The sequence below is a fragment of the Toxotes jaculatrix genome, chromosome 20 (genome assembly GCF_017976425.1).
Source record: "Toxotes jaculatrix isolate fToxJac2 chromosome 20, fToxJac2.pri, whole genome shotgun sequence".
Classification (NCBI taxonomy): domain Eukaryota; kingdom Metazoa; phylum Chordata; class Actinopteri; family Toxotidae; genus Toxotes; species Toxotes jaculatrix.
Window position 1 is genome coordinate 17,438,926 of NC_054413.1, and position 13,966 is coordinate 17,452,891.

A 13,966-nucleotide genomic window follows, 5' to 3' on the forward strand; every position below is an offset into this window, starting at 1 on the left:
ACTGCCTCCCACTGAGGTTTGTGCAGCGGAATCATTTACCAAAACCATATCCCGCAAAATCCTAGACAGTCTCATGTCTGCTCTGCTCTCTTTCTGCATTTTGTTATGCTACTCTTTGCTGCATTATTGTCATGACAACGACGAATGACAACACTATACGGTGCCCACTGCCTCAAAGTCATTACTGCTGCCAGGAAAAGTTACAAACACTATTTTACTCAACTTAATTTGCAGAGCACTTTTAATGCAACAAAGATGAGTCAAAATGCATCACAGTGCCGAGAGGAATAAAACTAAAGGAAGGACGAGGAAAACTAAAAGAAAAAAAACTAATTTAATGACTCAAGAAAATACAGAAGCAGGATGGATTAGGCAAAGTAAAAGGACAAGGAGTTAAAAATGTCTGCACCAACAGAGTGAGGAAAAACTGTGAAAAGTAATTCTGTAGTTTTGGGGGGCAGCTTTTGAGAATGCCCCGTCACCATAGCACTAAGTCCTGAAATTGGGGAACAGATTTCACTTCATGATTTCTTGGTCAAACCTCAAAGATTTCCAGGAATCTAGTAGGATTTCACAATTTTTTTGCATGCGATTTGACAAAAGGAGACAAGGTGACTAGAAGAGGGAGAAAAAGTTTCGGGAGGTTAAATGCTGTGGTCCAAATAATGTCACCGCTGTGGGCAAGGAGAAGGACAAGAAGGAGAGTGATGGAGTCCCCTCCACAATCACTCAGGGCTAATGGCTTGGAATGAGCTGGACTGCAGAGTGAAGGGAAAGCAGCTAACAAGTGCTCAGCATATGAAGGAGCAGGTGGTCGAGAGAGTGAGCAAACCCTGTTATCAAAGATAAAGAATCTCAGATTTAATGTATATATTTACACTTCAAAGTGTCAAAGGGTCAAAGTTTAAACTTTTTCAAATGACATACTGTATCTGTGAAACATGAAAAAACAGTGGGTGCATTGCCCTTTGGCCTATTAAGGCTCCTGCTGGTTGATTGATTATTGCTGCCTCTACTTTGGAGCCTTACTGTCTGATAACACAGCTTCCAAAATGATCTTGGGCAGTACGACATTAACAAAGATGAGAACTTACCTATATCAGCCACTGATCATGTAAAATATTACTGTATGAAACAATAGCACAGTTGAGTAGTTTTCATAGTTGTGTGTGTGTGTGTGTATCCAACAGAAACTGTACCAACGGTAAGTGCGTTGTCAGTGTAGTGTCTCATTAACTCCAGCATCTGTTGCTGTTCCTACGGCAACAATAACTGATCCTCAGTCTCTATAGCAACCCCTCCTCCCTGTCCTTCCCCTTCCTGCTGTCCCTTCCCCAAAAAGTACTTCATGTCTCCGTCTTCCATCGGAAACTTGAAAACACCAATTTGACCTTTATCAAGACTTGATATAGAAAGCAGTACGTTCTGAAACCTCTGCGAGTCTCAGAGAGAATGAATCAGGTCAAAGTGACGTTGTGATGTTGTGAAACGCTTCGTTATCGCATGAAGAAGACTTTCATCATTCCTGAACTGTCGAAAGCTGTGTGCGTGCATAACCCTCCAAACAAAGCTGTTTTTCCAGACACGGTTCTATCAAACTGAGGTGCTAAATGAACCGTTCTTCTAGCTGCTGAGGCATAAAGGGCAAGCTGTGCACAGTGCTACCTGCTCATCTGCCTGTCTAATAGTCTTGCCTGAGAGTCTTGCATCTTTCCAAAGCAGTAAAAGCTTCTGCTGTAATGTTAATGTTGCAGACATTTCAGGTTCAGCTTTTTTGCGGCTGCCACTCACACTGATGGAAAAACAAAACATAATAAGCACTCCAGCATATTATATGAACCTATTATATAAGAGCTGTAACGTATAGATGGATGCCAAGTAAAAGGAAAAGAAAAAACAGTGTTAACTGTCACGGAATTACATAACAATTGATGCTTGTTAAGGACAGTTTATTGTTCCATACTAGTCAGAAATCCCTCCTGCATTTGAAAGATCTGCATTTGTTATGTTTCCCTGCTGTTTTATTCAGGTTGTTCTTTTTAGTTTTCACTATCTCATGTTCAACCTGTCTTTTCATTTATGAATCTAGACAAGCGGCTCTTTAAACAGCCGCATAAATGCGAATAACATGCTATATATTTTTGAAAATATAGCATGTTGGACTTTTCTCCAGTGCTCCTACATCACATTTGAAACTCTCAAAAACAACATTGTAAATGTGCATTGACAACAGCATGACATGGTACATTTAATGGAATCTGAGCGTACCTCAAAGTCTATGCTACAGTATGGGGAACAGATGACTGCAAGGGCTCTGTCTATCCATCTATTTATATATCATCTATTTACCTCTGTATGTGCATGTCTAACCTTGTTTCTGTCCTTTCTTTTTATCTGCCTTTCTATCTACAAAGGTCTCTTAAGTTGGTGAGTTACCTCTTTGAATCTATATGTATGCCTGTCTCCCTCTCTGTCTGCCTCAGCATCCATAAATCGGTTCCTGCCTAACCCTCCCTGTCGCTCTGTGTGTTTATCCCTGCTTGCCTGTCCATCTTCTTCCATGTCTCTGACTCTGTCTTATGTTTTTCTGGACACTCCTTTACCTAAAATCTGTCTGTTCTCGTTGTTGTGTTTTCTTAAATTCTCTGAGTCTGTCTGAACTCTGCCTGCCTGGGGAACAGCTCGGCTTCTTCTGTTGTCAGATACTTTCATCTAAGCATCTGTTTATATGTATTTTTCTATTTAACAAGAGCTGAATCTGCAAAACCGACACACTTTTAACACTCTCACACACACGCAGCACTCACATGCCAAACGCCTTAGCTAAATGTAACTCACTGAAGGAACCTTAGAGGTGAAGTATGTCTGTGCTGACACAGTAAAACATTGTTCCTCACATGCAAAATGAGGAACAATGTTTGGACTAAAAGGGACATAGAACCAAGCTATAGCAACTATGATACCAAATACATTTCAAAACATGTGACACCCATTTAGGGGGAAAAAAAACATAGACTTTTTTTTTCATTCCCTGGAAAGCTGACATTTTGAAATTACCTTGGCAGGACACTGAAAACACACTGTACAGTATAGACCTGCTTGTTAACGCACCTGCTGCCTAAGCAAAGCTTATAAGAGTTGCACGAGTTGCTCTACTAAACTGGAAATCAGGTCAACTTCCTTTTACAGAGGGAAAGTTTTAGAGGAGTAAAAAAGAGAATAATTACATGGGTATAAGTCTAAATAGATCAGTGACATTCAGTCTATTAATTTCTAAATTTTCTTACAAAACTTTGGAGTAATTAAACTTGTGATAAAGGGTGGTCTCAAATGCCAGAGATGATAATAATAATGGATGCTAAGGATGCTCTGATGTTCTTTATGCTTTTTTTGTCATGTAAAAAAACTGTGGTGATGGGAGACACGAATGCTGGCTCACTTCCGATACAGTGTCAACACCACGGACAGAAACTATATTTTCTCCTAAAGGTCAGTTTAATAATCATGGGGAATAGTAGTGTGAAAAGTGTTCTGTGGCTCTGGAGGAGCTCTGTCACCACGGTTGGAGACTTTGAGCATACTGATGGACTGAAGGATGGACAGAAATGCAGAGAAAAAACATATATATAACTCTAAGTCTAAATATAAATATAAACATAATTATGGTGCTTGGTAATATGCTGTAAATAGTAAATACAAATCTAGCAGAAACTCTATGTTGATGTCTTGTATTAGTATGGCAAGGTGCTTTATTGGAGTGATGATGCATATTGAGAAATAACAAATGAATGCATCTATATATCTATCTATATGTATAAGTGTACTTAAACTAAACTTAAATTTAATCAAGCAAGCAGGTTTTGTGATTGTTTTCTGAGTTAAAAAACAAGTATTAGTAAGTAAATAAATAAATGTTATTACACTGTATTTATGTACTGGACTATACTATTATAGAAAGTCATTCTCACTACTGTTTCATCCTTATTGGAAAAAATGGCTTTTATAATTCACGGTCTGAATAAGGTCTATACTGACAAAATTGTTTTTCAGATATTGTTTGGACCCAGAGAGTCAAAAAGTCAAAAGCCTATGATTAAAAAAAAAAAAAAAAAAAACATTACCCATGATTCATGGGCATACAGAAATTTGTCAACAAAAACACCAAAATAGCTGAACGTCTTAGAAAAGCAACACAAACCCAAGTTCCACTGACTGAGCTGATACCACTGCCTTTTTAAAATGTCAATATCAAAATTTATTAAATCTAAAGCACAGCCCACACAGCTGGCTCGGGGGCCGTTTCTGTATGGGTTGCGAATCTGTTGCTAAAGCTTGGTGCATCATCTGAAAAAATAACCCAGAGTGACTCACACTCCTTGTCTTACAGTTAGCTGTTGGCTGTTACACTGGCGCCAACAAGGCAAAATCCCAGCACATCCCCCAAAGCCGTCAAAAGGCATCAGCTCATCCTCGTTCATCAGCTCATCCTAGTGGGGCCATACTGTACAAATGTCCCTTACGGGCTACCATCTAACAGCCTGTGCCCCAATGAAAGGAGCCGAAACAACAGCGAAAAGCACTATGTGGTAAAAATAGACTGCTGATACAGTATATTCACGCCTGCCTGCCTTTTGAGGATTTGTGTTTGTCCTCAAATAGCTTGATGACTCAGTTGTGTACTATACATGTGTCTGTGTTAGGGCTGTCACTTTTTTTTCAAAAATCGAATTTGAACGAATTTGAAGTGACATGCAATTTGTTGAAATTGATCCAAAGCGCGCCTTATAAATTTTGAATGTGAACAGGTCATTACAGCTCCAATATTAACTTTGTCCCCCCCGAGTTTGAGCGAGTGTTTGGATTTCGAATAGGAAGTGACAGCCCCAGACTGTGCAGGGAGACAGGAACCACAGCGGCGGCGCATTTGTGTCTGAGCGAGTAGGAGAAGCTTTGGTGGTGAAGGAGAACAGGTGTTGTTGTGATGTGGCCTGAAAGCCGCTTCAGGTTATTTTGGCGCCACATTTATTTCTAATTTGAATTGATAATTTTCGTTTCTGTTAAGAATCAGAAATGAGACAGAAGGCGTTGAAAAAGCACCTCAGCAGTAATACCTGATTCATTTTTCTGTCCACTTTAGTAGCTTTAGCAGAACCAGCTGTAAACAAAAAATTGACATGATATTATCACCTCAGAAAAGTTGTTTAGGTTAAATCAGCTAATATATATACAGAGTTGTGTTTATGGCCACCTGGCAAATTTAAGTCCAATATTCACTCTCTTTTTAGCTCTGTTTTGGACTCCACCGACTCCAATATATCTGGCTCTTCACCTGCCAAATGCGTCACTATGCTCACCGGCGAGTTGCTAACTGTGTCTGTTTGCCGTTGGGTGATGGGCAGGTAGCTTACAGTGGGTTTATCAATGATTTGTTTTTGCTGAAAACACCTGACCCCTTTAACGTGACCTTAATTTAAAAATACTGATAAGTGATTGATTCGTATTTATGCGTTTCTGTGTTTGAACAAATGTGGGTGTGACGTGCGTACAGTCAGAATTAAACACTTTGAACTCTGGGTTATCTGTTAATAGCCTGTAGGTAATAAGGTACCTACTTTGAAGCTTCATGCGTTCGTGCTGATTTGACTTTTAGAAATAAAATAACCCAGATTTGAAAATACACAACAACAAATTAGAATTTTACTCTGTCGAGTGCTGGTATATTTCCTCACTTTTGTCAAGCTTCATGTCTTTTGCCTCAGGTTTTTCTGTCAAGGCTTTTTTTTTTCTTAATACTCCTCTGCACCTCCTTTTATCCTTTTCCTCAGTGTTTTAAACATGAAATCCTCCCTAAGGTTTGCTTCATTCTCCATCTCCAGCCTGGCTTCTCCTTTTCATTTTCACTTTTGTATGTATATATCTCTCTCACATTATAACACAGATTTAAAAATTGTCCTTATCCATCCCCCCTCAGCCTTCTTTTCACCTCTGCGTATCCCTGTCTCAGTCCCACAAGTCTTCCACAGCATCCTCTCTCCTCCCTTTATCCTTTGCCTCTCTCTTTCATGTGGTTCATGAACTATATATATATTTTATCCCTGTACCTTTATTTTACATCCTTTTGTTCCCCTCAAAATTATTTGAAAGTCTTTTTTGTGTCTAACTCCAGTTTATTATATTTCAGCAGTGTTTTTTTCCATGTGTCTGCCTCCCTCATCCTCACTGCAGCGTACTCCCCTTTCTGTAACCTTCCAAAGTATCTCCTCCTGTGTTTTTTTTTTTTTAATTGTGCTCCACATGCCTTCTTATCTTTTGTACAAGGCTTAAATACCACTCTTGGTGACAAAGACCCACCCCTGGACACTGACAAAAGGTCTCATTACACAAAGGGAAAACAGAGCCAGCTGCCTTCATCATTTGTCTTGTTCTTTTTCTCTTGTATATGTATTAACATTCACACAAGCACACACATATATATATGCACCAAAAAAACACATTCACGGAAATCAAATCTGATGCAGGACAGTTGACGCTGCCATGTGTCTTACTTTGCTTATTTTGCTGCAGCATGCACGTAAACATGCACTGACAGCAAATACACACATGCATGGAGACCCACATGCCACGCATACATCAGCAAAACATGTCCACTTTCACGTAAGGCATAACCACTCTGCGTAAAACAGACATTAAAATTCAACCCAACAAGCATAAATCCAGCACCCTATTCAGATGTTTCATCCACAAGGAAGCAATATATATATTTTTATCTGTGTGACTTGGAAGTGGCAAAAATACTAATGCAAGCCTTTCTGTTCTAGCAGAGGAATGTGGGGGGGCATTGATCAAAGCTGCTTAATAGCCAGGTTCAACAGTCTGCTGTTCCTGTGGTGAGCTGAAGGCTGGCTCAGTCCTCATTACAGCCTCCAATGGGAGGCAGGGACAGGAAGTGTTGAAAGGAAGGACAAGGAAATGAATCCTCTGGAACTCTGAATCTCCATAAATCACAGCCGTACACACAAAACACTTCAGCTCCTCTGGTAAAGGCCAAGTACACACACTTACGCAGACACACAAACCTGCACTTGCATGCATGGACGTACACATGTGCACAAAAGCCAGATATATGCACTTAAATAGCCACATGGATGCATCAACACACACGAACATATAAAGGTGACATCCACACAGCCACTCATACACAAAACCACCAAGTGTTAACCTATGACATTTTTAGCCTCGATTTTCTGGCAGCTGTGAATGTCAGTATTTCCCAGTCTACTGAAAACTTTTCTCCAACAATAAATGCCTTTTACATTAAAACAAGGGCAGGAAAGGAAGCTAATCAACAGCTCCATTCTGACTCTCTATCCTGTCTTATAACTCAGATTTACATGAGTCAAACTGTTCTATTTATAACTGTTCACCTCTAGAAACGTTATTATTCCCCAGTCTGCTGAAATCTCTCGTTAATGAGTCACACTGCTACAAACCTATTTTCCATTAAACACGAGCGCTTGACAGAAAAGCAACCACCAGCTTTCATTTGGGTTCTACTACACTCTCACAGCTCAGTCTGATTTATATCAGGTGATACTATATATTTCCCTAGCAAGTCCCCCAGCTCCCTTTGGGGGCATGTCTCAACCGTCTCATTTATGGAGGACAATTCTACCCCTGAGCCGCTCGCCGAGAGTGAGCTCTCTGCAAAGGAAACTACTTTGGCTTTGGATACTCCTGTGTTCGTGATCTCATTCTTTAATACAGTATCCAAAGCTTATGATCTTAAGTAAGGCCTGGAAACACAAGTGTCACACAAAAAATACTGCATTTCACAACGTCATAGCCTGATGAGACCAAAAGGACAACATCATCTGCAAATAGTAGAGATGCCATCCTTTTGTCACAGAAAAGACACTCTGCTGTGCCTTTATGCTAACAATAAAAATCATGAACAGGAGAGGTAGCAGATGGCACCTTGGAATCCAGTCCATACCCCGAAAGAGCTTGACTTAACACTCAGAATTGCAAAAATGTTGTGTACAGACTGTACAGAGAATGAATGGCTCGCAGCAAAAGCCCAACAACCCCTGCAGACTCCAGCACCTCATTTTTTTGTTCTTAGCAACAGCAACCTTGTTACTGAAATGTGCAGTCAAGACATACTCAACTGTTTGTGTTCTCTGTCAATCACTGTGTTACCATCCCAGTTACTAGTCTCAATGATGCATGAAAAAAGAAACAGCAAAGCCACAAGAGGAATGAAAATAGGACTCACCTATGGTGGAGAAGCAGCCAAGGCAGCAATCATCACAGAACATGGAAAGTAAAATCGACAAAAACAACAATTACCATTTGACATTTTTTTAAAAGTTATTCTCAGGAGACACACCAGGATGTGAACTGTTGATGCATAACAACAGATGTGAGTTAACATGACACCAACAAAGCCTTTTCCTTCAAAACTCTTTTCTATGGAAAGTTGTAAAGAAACAGGCTGCTAGTGAGGAAAACAGAGTTAATCAGGAGAAAGAAGATAGAGTCACACCTAAACCCGGGATGCAAAGGAAATGGAGCACGATTATAGTGTTAACACATACACCTGGACAGAAGAGAAAAAGAGAAGGTTGTTTTGACATGGTGAAGATGCCTAGTGGTGTCACTAAAGAGAAAGACTGTGATTGGTTAGTAGTAGCACACCTGTCCACAGCAACACTGTTAATTATGAGAACGTCCCGGCAGAACGTACCAGCAATGCATCATGAGGAGTCACGGCTTAAAGTCACGCCAATGCACAGCCCCAGTTGGTCAACATTTGAGCCCATGCATTAATCACTCACAAACAGACCAAACTGGACAAGCCAAAAAGCCCCAGCCAAGTTTTTAGACATATGTGTCCATGCAAGGGACAATACAAAAGGGTCTAATTATCCATCTAACCCCTAATGAGTAAAAGGCACCCAAGCAATCAATCCTGCCCAAAAATTCTTCCCCAAAATATTTGAAATCAATTTCAAATATCTGAACTAATCAAGCTGGATGGAAAGATCATGCATGACAATAAACCATTTGCCTTTTTTTTAGTTACTCCTTATTTAACCTCTATGTTTTTTCCAGGGTTGACTGCAACAAACCTTCAATGGTGGGGGCAAGTGGAGGGACCACAGCTGGTTCTTCCATGGGATCAGCAAAGCTGGGAAAGAAGGGCTTAGCTGCAGGATTTAGACCAGATCCTGGAATTCCCAGAGGGGTGGCTGATGGGGGAGAGGATGGGCTGATGACAGGGGATGCCTGTGGAGTTAACTTCTTAGCTCCTGGGGAGGTGGGACTCTTCACAGAGGATGAAGAAGATGAAGAACGAGACTTCTTGGATTGCTTCTGGGACGATTTGTCATCTTTGAGCTCTTTTGATTGGAATTCCTGTGCTGTGGTTTTAGGAGACCGGAGAGGTGCTGGGCTTGGGGTGTCAAAGGACAAACCTAAGAGTAAAGGATGCCCTGAAGTGCTCATGTCACTGAATTCAAAAAGCTCACTGTTGCTGCTCATGTGTGAGTCGTTCAGGAGCCATGAAGCATCTGAAGGTGAAAGAGGTGGAGCTGAGGCCAACACCTCGCTTTTTGGTGAAAGGCCAGGGCTTGGCTGCGAGGCAGGGCTGAAAGCCGAGGTGTCTCCCTCAGGCATGCCTTGCACACAAGACTCTTGGAGGGAACTGGTGTTTTCAAACATCCCGCTGTCAACCATGTCACCACCTGTGGCTTCGTTCTCTGAAGAGAAAGGTGGAGAAAAGGCCTGGTTGCTGTTGCCCAAGCTGGCATTTTCGGTATCCATCAAGAAATCAAATGGGTCACCAGATTGAGGAGCCACGGGGAAGGAACCAAGTGTCGCATTGTTGGTGGTGGAGGGCATAGTGAATGGAGCTGCTGTGGCTTTCAGCTCACTGTTCAGGACCAGTGGGTTAATGGAAGCAGCTGTTGGTGAGAATAGGTCTTGGGACAGAGGGGCACTAACCAGACCTTCTTCAGGGAAGACCTCCTTTTTCCAGGGGCTCTGGCTGGTGTCCATGTCCACAAACGAGGACCCCAGGTTTGCCTGAGCTGAACTCCCAATATCCACCATCACCTCCTCTGTGATTTGAGAGGCTGCTGCAGAAGAAGGAACAAATGGTTCCGCCATCACTCCCCATTCCTCTGGAAGCTTCTTTCTGCTCTTCCCCCTTTTCCCTCGGCCTCCACTCTTCCCAAGCTGCTCCTCCCAGCCACCCTCGCCTCTATCCCGCCTTGGGCCAATCCTATTGTAGAATTCTTCTGATGGGGGAGTGTTTTCTCCTTGTGCTTGCATCTCTGGGTGTCCCCTGTTCTCATGGTGTTCATAAGATCCCTCATCTTTCTGTCGCCTTTTCTTCTTCTTCTTCTGTTTTCGGTCTGATCCATCTCCCTCCCTTTCATCGCCTCCAGCGTAGGCAGCGCTCTCTCGGCTAGGCCAACTGTCAGGTTCATCGGGGCTGGCTGCAAGATGGCCTGCATGGCGACTGATCACCGTGGAGACGCTGGGGGTGAAAGGGAGGTCTGTCGATAGGCAGCCAGCCTGGTCTGGCCAGCAGTCACCTAAGGCACCTTGTTGTGGGTGAAGAGGGGAGAGTTTAAAGTTGGGGGAGATGGGTATGTGCATATGAATTGGTTCCCTTAGTCTAACTAAAACAAAAAAAAAACTGAATAGATCACAAAGAAATAAACATCATTAGTCTAAAACAGCACAAAAAAGATAGTAAAACTGAAAGTATATAAATCTTTACTGGAAAAGATTTTTAAAGAGTTTTATAATTATAGTTTTATAATTATAGCCATTATAGCTATTTTTACTCAATGAGGTGGGAAGGCTGAAAAGATGGATCAGACACAGCAGAGACGCTTCTCGAGGGATTCAATCCAAGGCCAGAAGGGGTGGATGTTATTCCAGAGCGCCGAGCCTTAATCACTGCACCCTTTGTGGATTTGAATTGTAGGACTGCTTTTTCCTTTTCATTAATTTGTTGCCCTTTAGGCAAAAAAAGTAGAGAATGTCTGTCTTTTTTAATAATCTTTAAATAAAAAAATCTCTTTGAAAAGCTAACCCAAGTCCTAAACCTTCTTGTGTGTAAATGCTGATTGAGTGAACAAATGCTCGGAGGAATGAGAATCAAACACATACACACTTACATACACAAACACACATTGTTATGCTGGTGAGCAGTGAATTACATTAATGTAGAGAAGTGGTACTTTTGAGTGGCTGACTCACTGCAGCCTCGGGGTCCAGAACGCTGGAACTATTGGGCAGCAAAAGAGCTCTATTTGAAATCAAAACAGAGATCAAGAACCAGGTGTGTGAATTGTGTGTGCAGACACAAGTAAGGTCACGTAATACATGTGTAGCCATGTACACATAACATGGACACAGAGGCAGACACACAAAAAGACTGCTTAATGGTCCCATTGAAAGGAGGTCAATTCCAGGCAACGATGCTGTAACTAAAACTGCCTTTTTTTTTGGTTTTGGGACATTGTATAATAAAGTTTAGGTCTAAAGGGCAATTATGTTGAATGGCAGTTGTCAAGTTGAATTCACTCTTAGATGGAAGAAGGTTATAAAGGGAAGAGAAATGTGAGGCAGATGAGAGGAAACGAGTGGAGGAGAAACTGCCCAGTGAGACAGGGTTGGTCTCATACTTTGGCCCAGTTTGTTTCTAGTTTTCAGTTATATGTACACACACACACACACACACACACACACACACACACACACACACACACACCTTGGGAAGAACAGCTAAAGTGGAGCAGCTGTCAGGCCACATATAGTACAGTGGCTCTAAAGAGGGCCATATTTCATATTAACAAACCCATGACAGAACTCTGCTCGCTGTACTGTACGGGCAGTTTGAGGGAAAGGCAGAAAAAGACATCAGCCAAATGGAAAAGAATGACTGCAATGTTGTCTCACACAATCTCATTAGGCTGGGGCAGCATCATATAACAGCCATCCCTCTGCATGTACATATGCTGTTGTTACTGTGCAATTTCAACAGCAGCAACAACACGTTTGAATTACAAAACAGCAGCGCACAAATTGGCCTAATGTCCTTCTATTCTCATATGACTCTGTGATCAAATGCTATTAGACACTGGAATAAAGCTAAGGCTTGTACTTGGGGTGTCTGAATCAAGCTAATAGAAATCTAAATAAAATGGCTCTCAATTAAGAAATAAATTGTCTGAATAACAAATTCCCTTGCAAAATAAACAGCTCTTCCCATTATAAACACAATGACCAAATGGTGAAAACAATACAACAAATAACACTCAAATCAAAACTGTGTTTAAAAGCAGTGCTGTGTCATCCACCATGCAAACACAAACACATACTGCAAGTAAAGCAGCTGCTAAGTGGCTTCATGGCCTGAGAATGAGCCGTACATTTCCTTGACCTGCAACAACAGCACAGGACAACCTGAACCAGAGTGCTGGAATGCACAAGGATGCACAAGGATCCACAACCCCACACTTCAAGGCAAATTTCTGCTCTGCTTGCTCCCAACCCAACAGGGTCATGACATGCTATTCACTATATCATATCCAAGGCTGCCTTATCTTTTTTTCCTGTGTACATTTTAGCACAGTACATTGTATAATTATTGAAAAAGTTCTTTTGGGTTCTTTCCATTATTCTTTTTTTTCACATTGCTGCTCTTGTACTGTGAGGCGGAATACATTTAATAAAGGTATTTCACTATTACAAATAGAGAGCAGTATATTGTTTGAACGAGGTGTTTCTTCACCACTATGCTGATCAACCTTTAGCCTTTAAACATAGCAATGCAAGAAAACATGGACATCAACAATGCAAGATTTAAAAATGAAAGAACATGAACACTTGTTTTATCAGGGGGTGAAATGTACTTAGCATGGTTCCTAGACCTGAAGGATACAAACAATGTATTTTGATGAGAAACGCTCAATGCAAATATGACTTGACCGTTTACAAGAACTCTCCACAGGGCACCTACACCACGCACTGACTGGCTGTGCAATGAGGGTAGGTCTGAAACTTGCAACCTAAAATCTTTGGCAATGAATCATCACATTCACGGTTCTAAATTTTGATAAATCATTGCTTGGTATTTCCTTCCTCGCGTTGGCTCAATTCTCATATGTCTGCCCTAATTAATTCCAGTATGACCAATTAAAGATTCTTGGCATCTGGTCTGGACTTGGCTTTTTTTCGTGCTTCCGTTTAGATGTCACTGGCGGTAGTAGCTATTTGCAGTGTAATTATAACGGATACAGATCATTTATATGCTAAAAATATACTGTAAATATATTTAGGTCAGTAAGGGATTCACAATGGTTGTGATTCAATAAATCTGATAAATCTGGTTTACTGTTCTGCTCTGTATTGGGGTGTCAGTCAGACTCATGACAACAGCCCCTCCAGGTTTTCATGGATCTGCACTCTGCATCTTGTAATTGGGAAAAGGGGAGAGGGGGGGAGAGGGGGGGAGGGGGGGGGGGGGTAGTTGCCGCATTGTTGAGTCACCATGTGTTGCCTAGTAGTTTACACACACACCAGTAGAGAGATTATGCACACACACTGACTCACACACACGCACAGTCTTACAAGCACTGAGAGGTTAACAAGCAACAGGAGCCTCCATTTTTTTTTTTTTTTTTTTGGCTTTCATCACTTGTTACAAACTGGTTGAAAAGTTTGTGAATGAATCATCTCCGTCTGCTGCAGAGGGAGTCAAGCTGTGAGTCTGCTAGTTGCAGTTAGACTGAGGCGCTGCTCAGCTGTAATGACTCAGACCCTGCTGCTGTTTCTTTGGTCTCTGGTCGTGCATATTTTAATTTCAGGGAGAATCAAAACAAATCAAACTCCAGCTCAGTACTAACCTTATTCAATGCATCGGGTGTTTGCCATGAAGTGACTGATC

General features: G+C 41.5%; 1 protein-coding gene across 1 annotated transcript in view; it reads right to left on the minus strand.

Annotated features, from left to right (window-relative positions):
• The window catches only part of LOC121200238 (microtubule-associated protein 4), a 101,081-nt gene that overhangs the window by 36,397 nt on the left and 50,718 nt on the right, over positions 1 to 13,966 (minus strand). Inside the window, exon 7 of the mRNA XM_041065402.1 lies at positions 9,132 to 10,610. Within this exon, the coding sequence (XP_040921336.1) occupies positions 9,132 to 10,610 (1,479 nt within the window). The remainder of the gene's footprint in view (positions 1 to 9,131; positions 10,611 to 13,966) is intronic.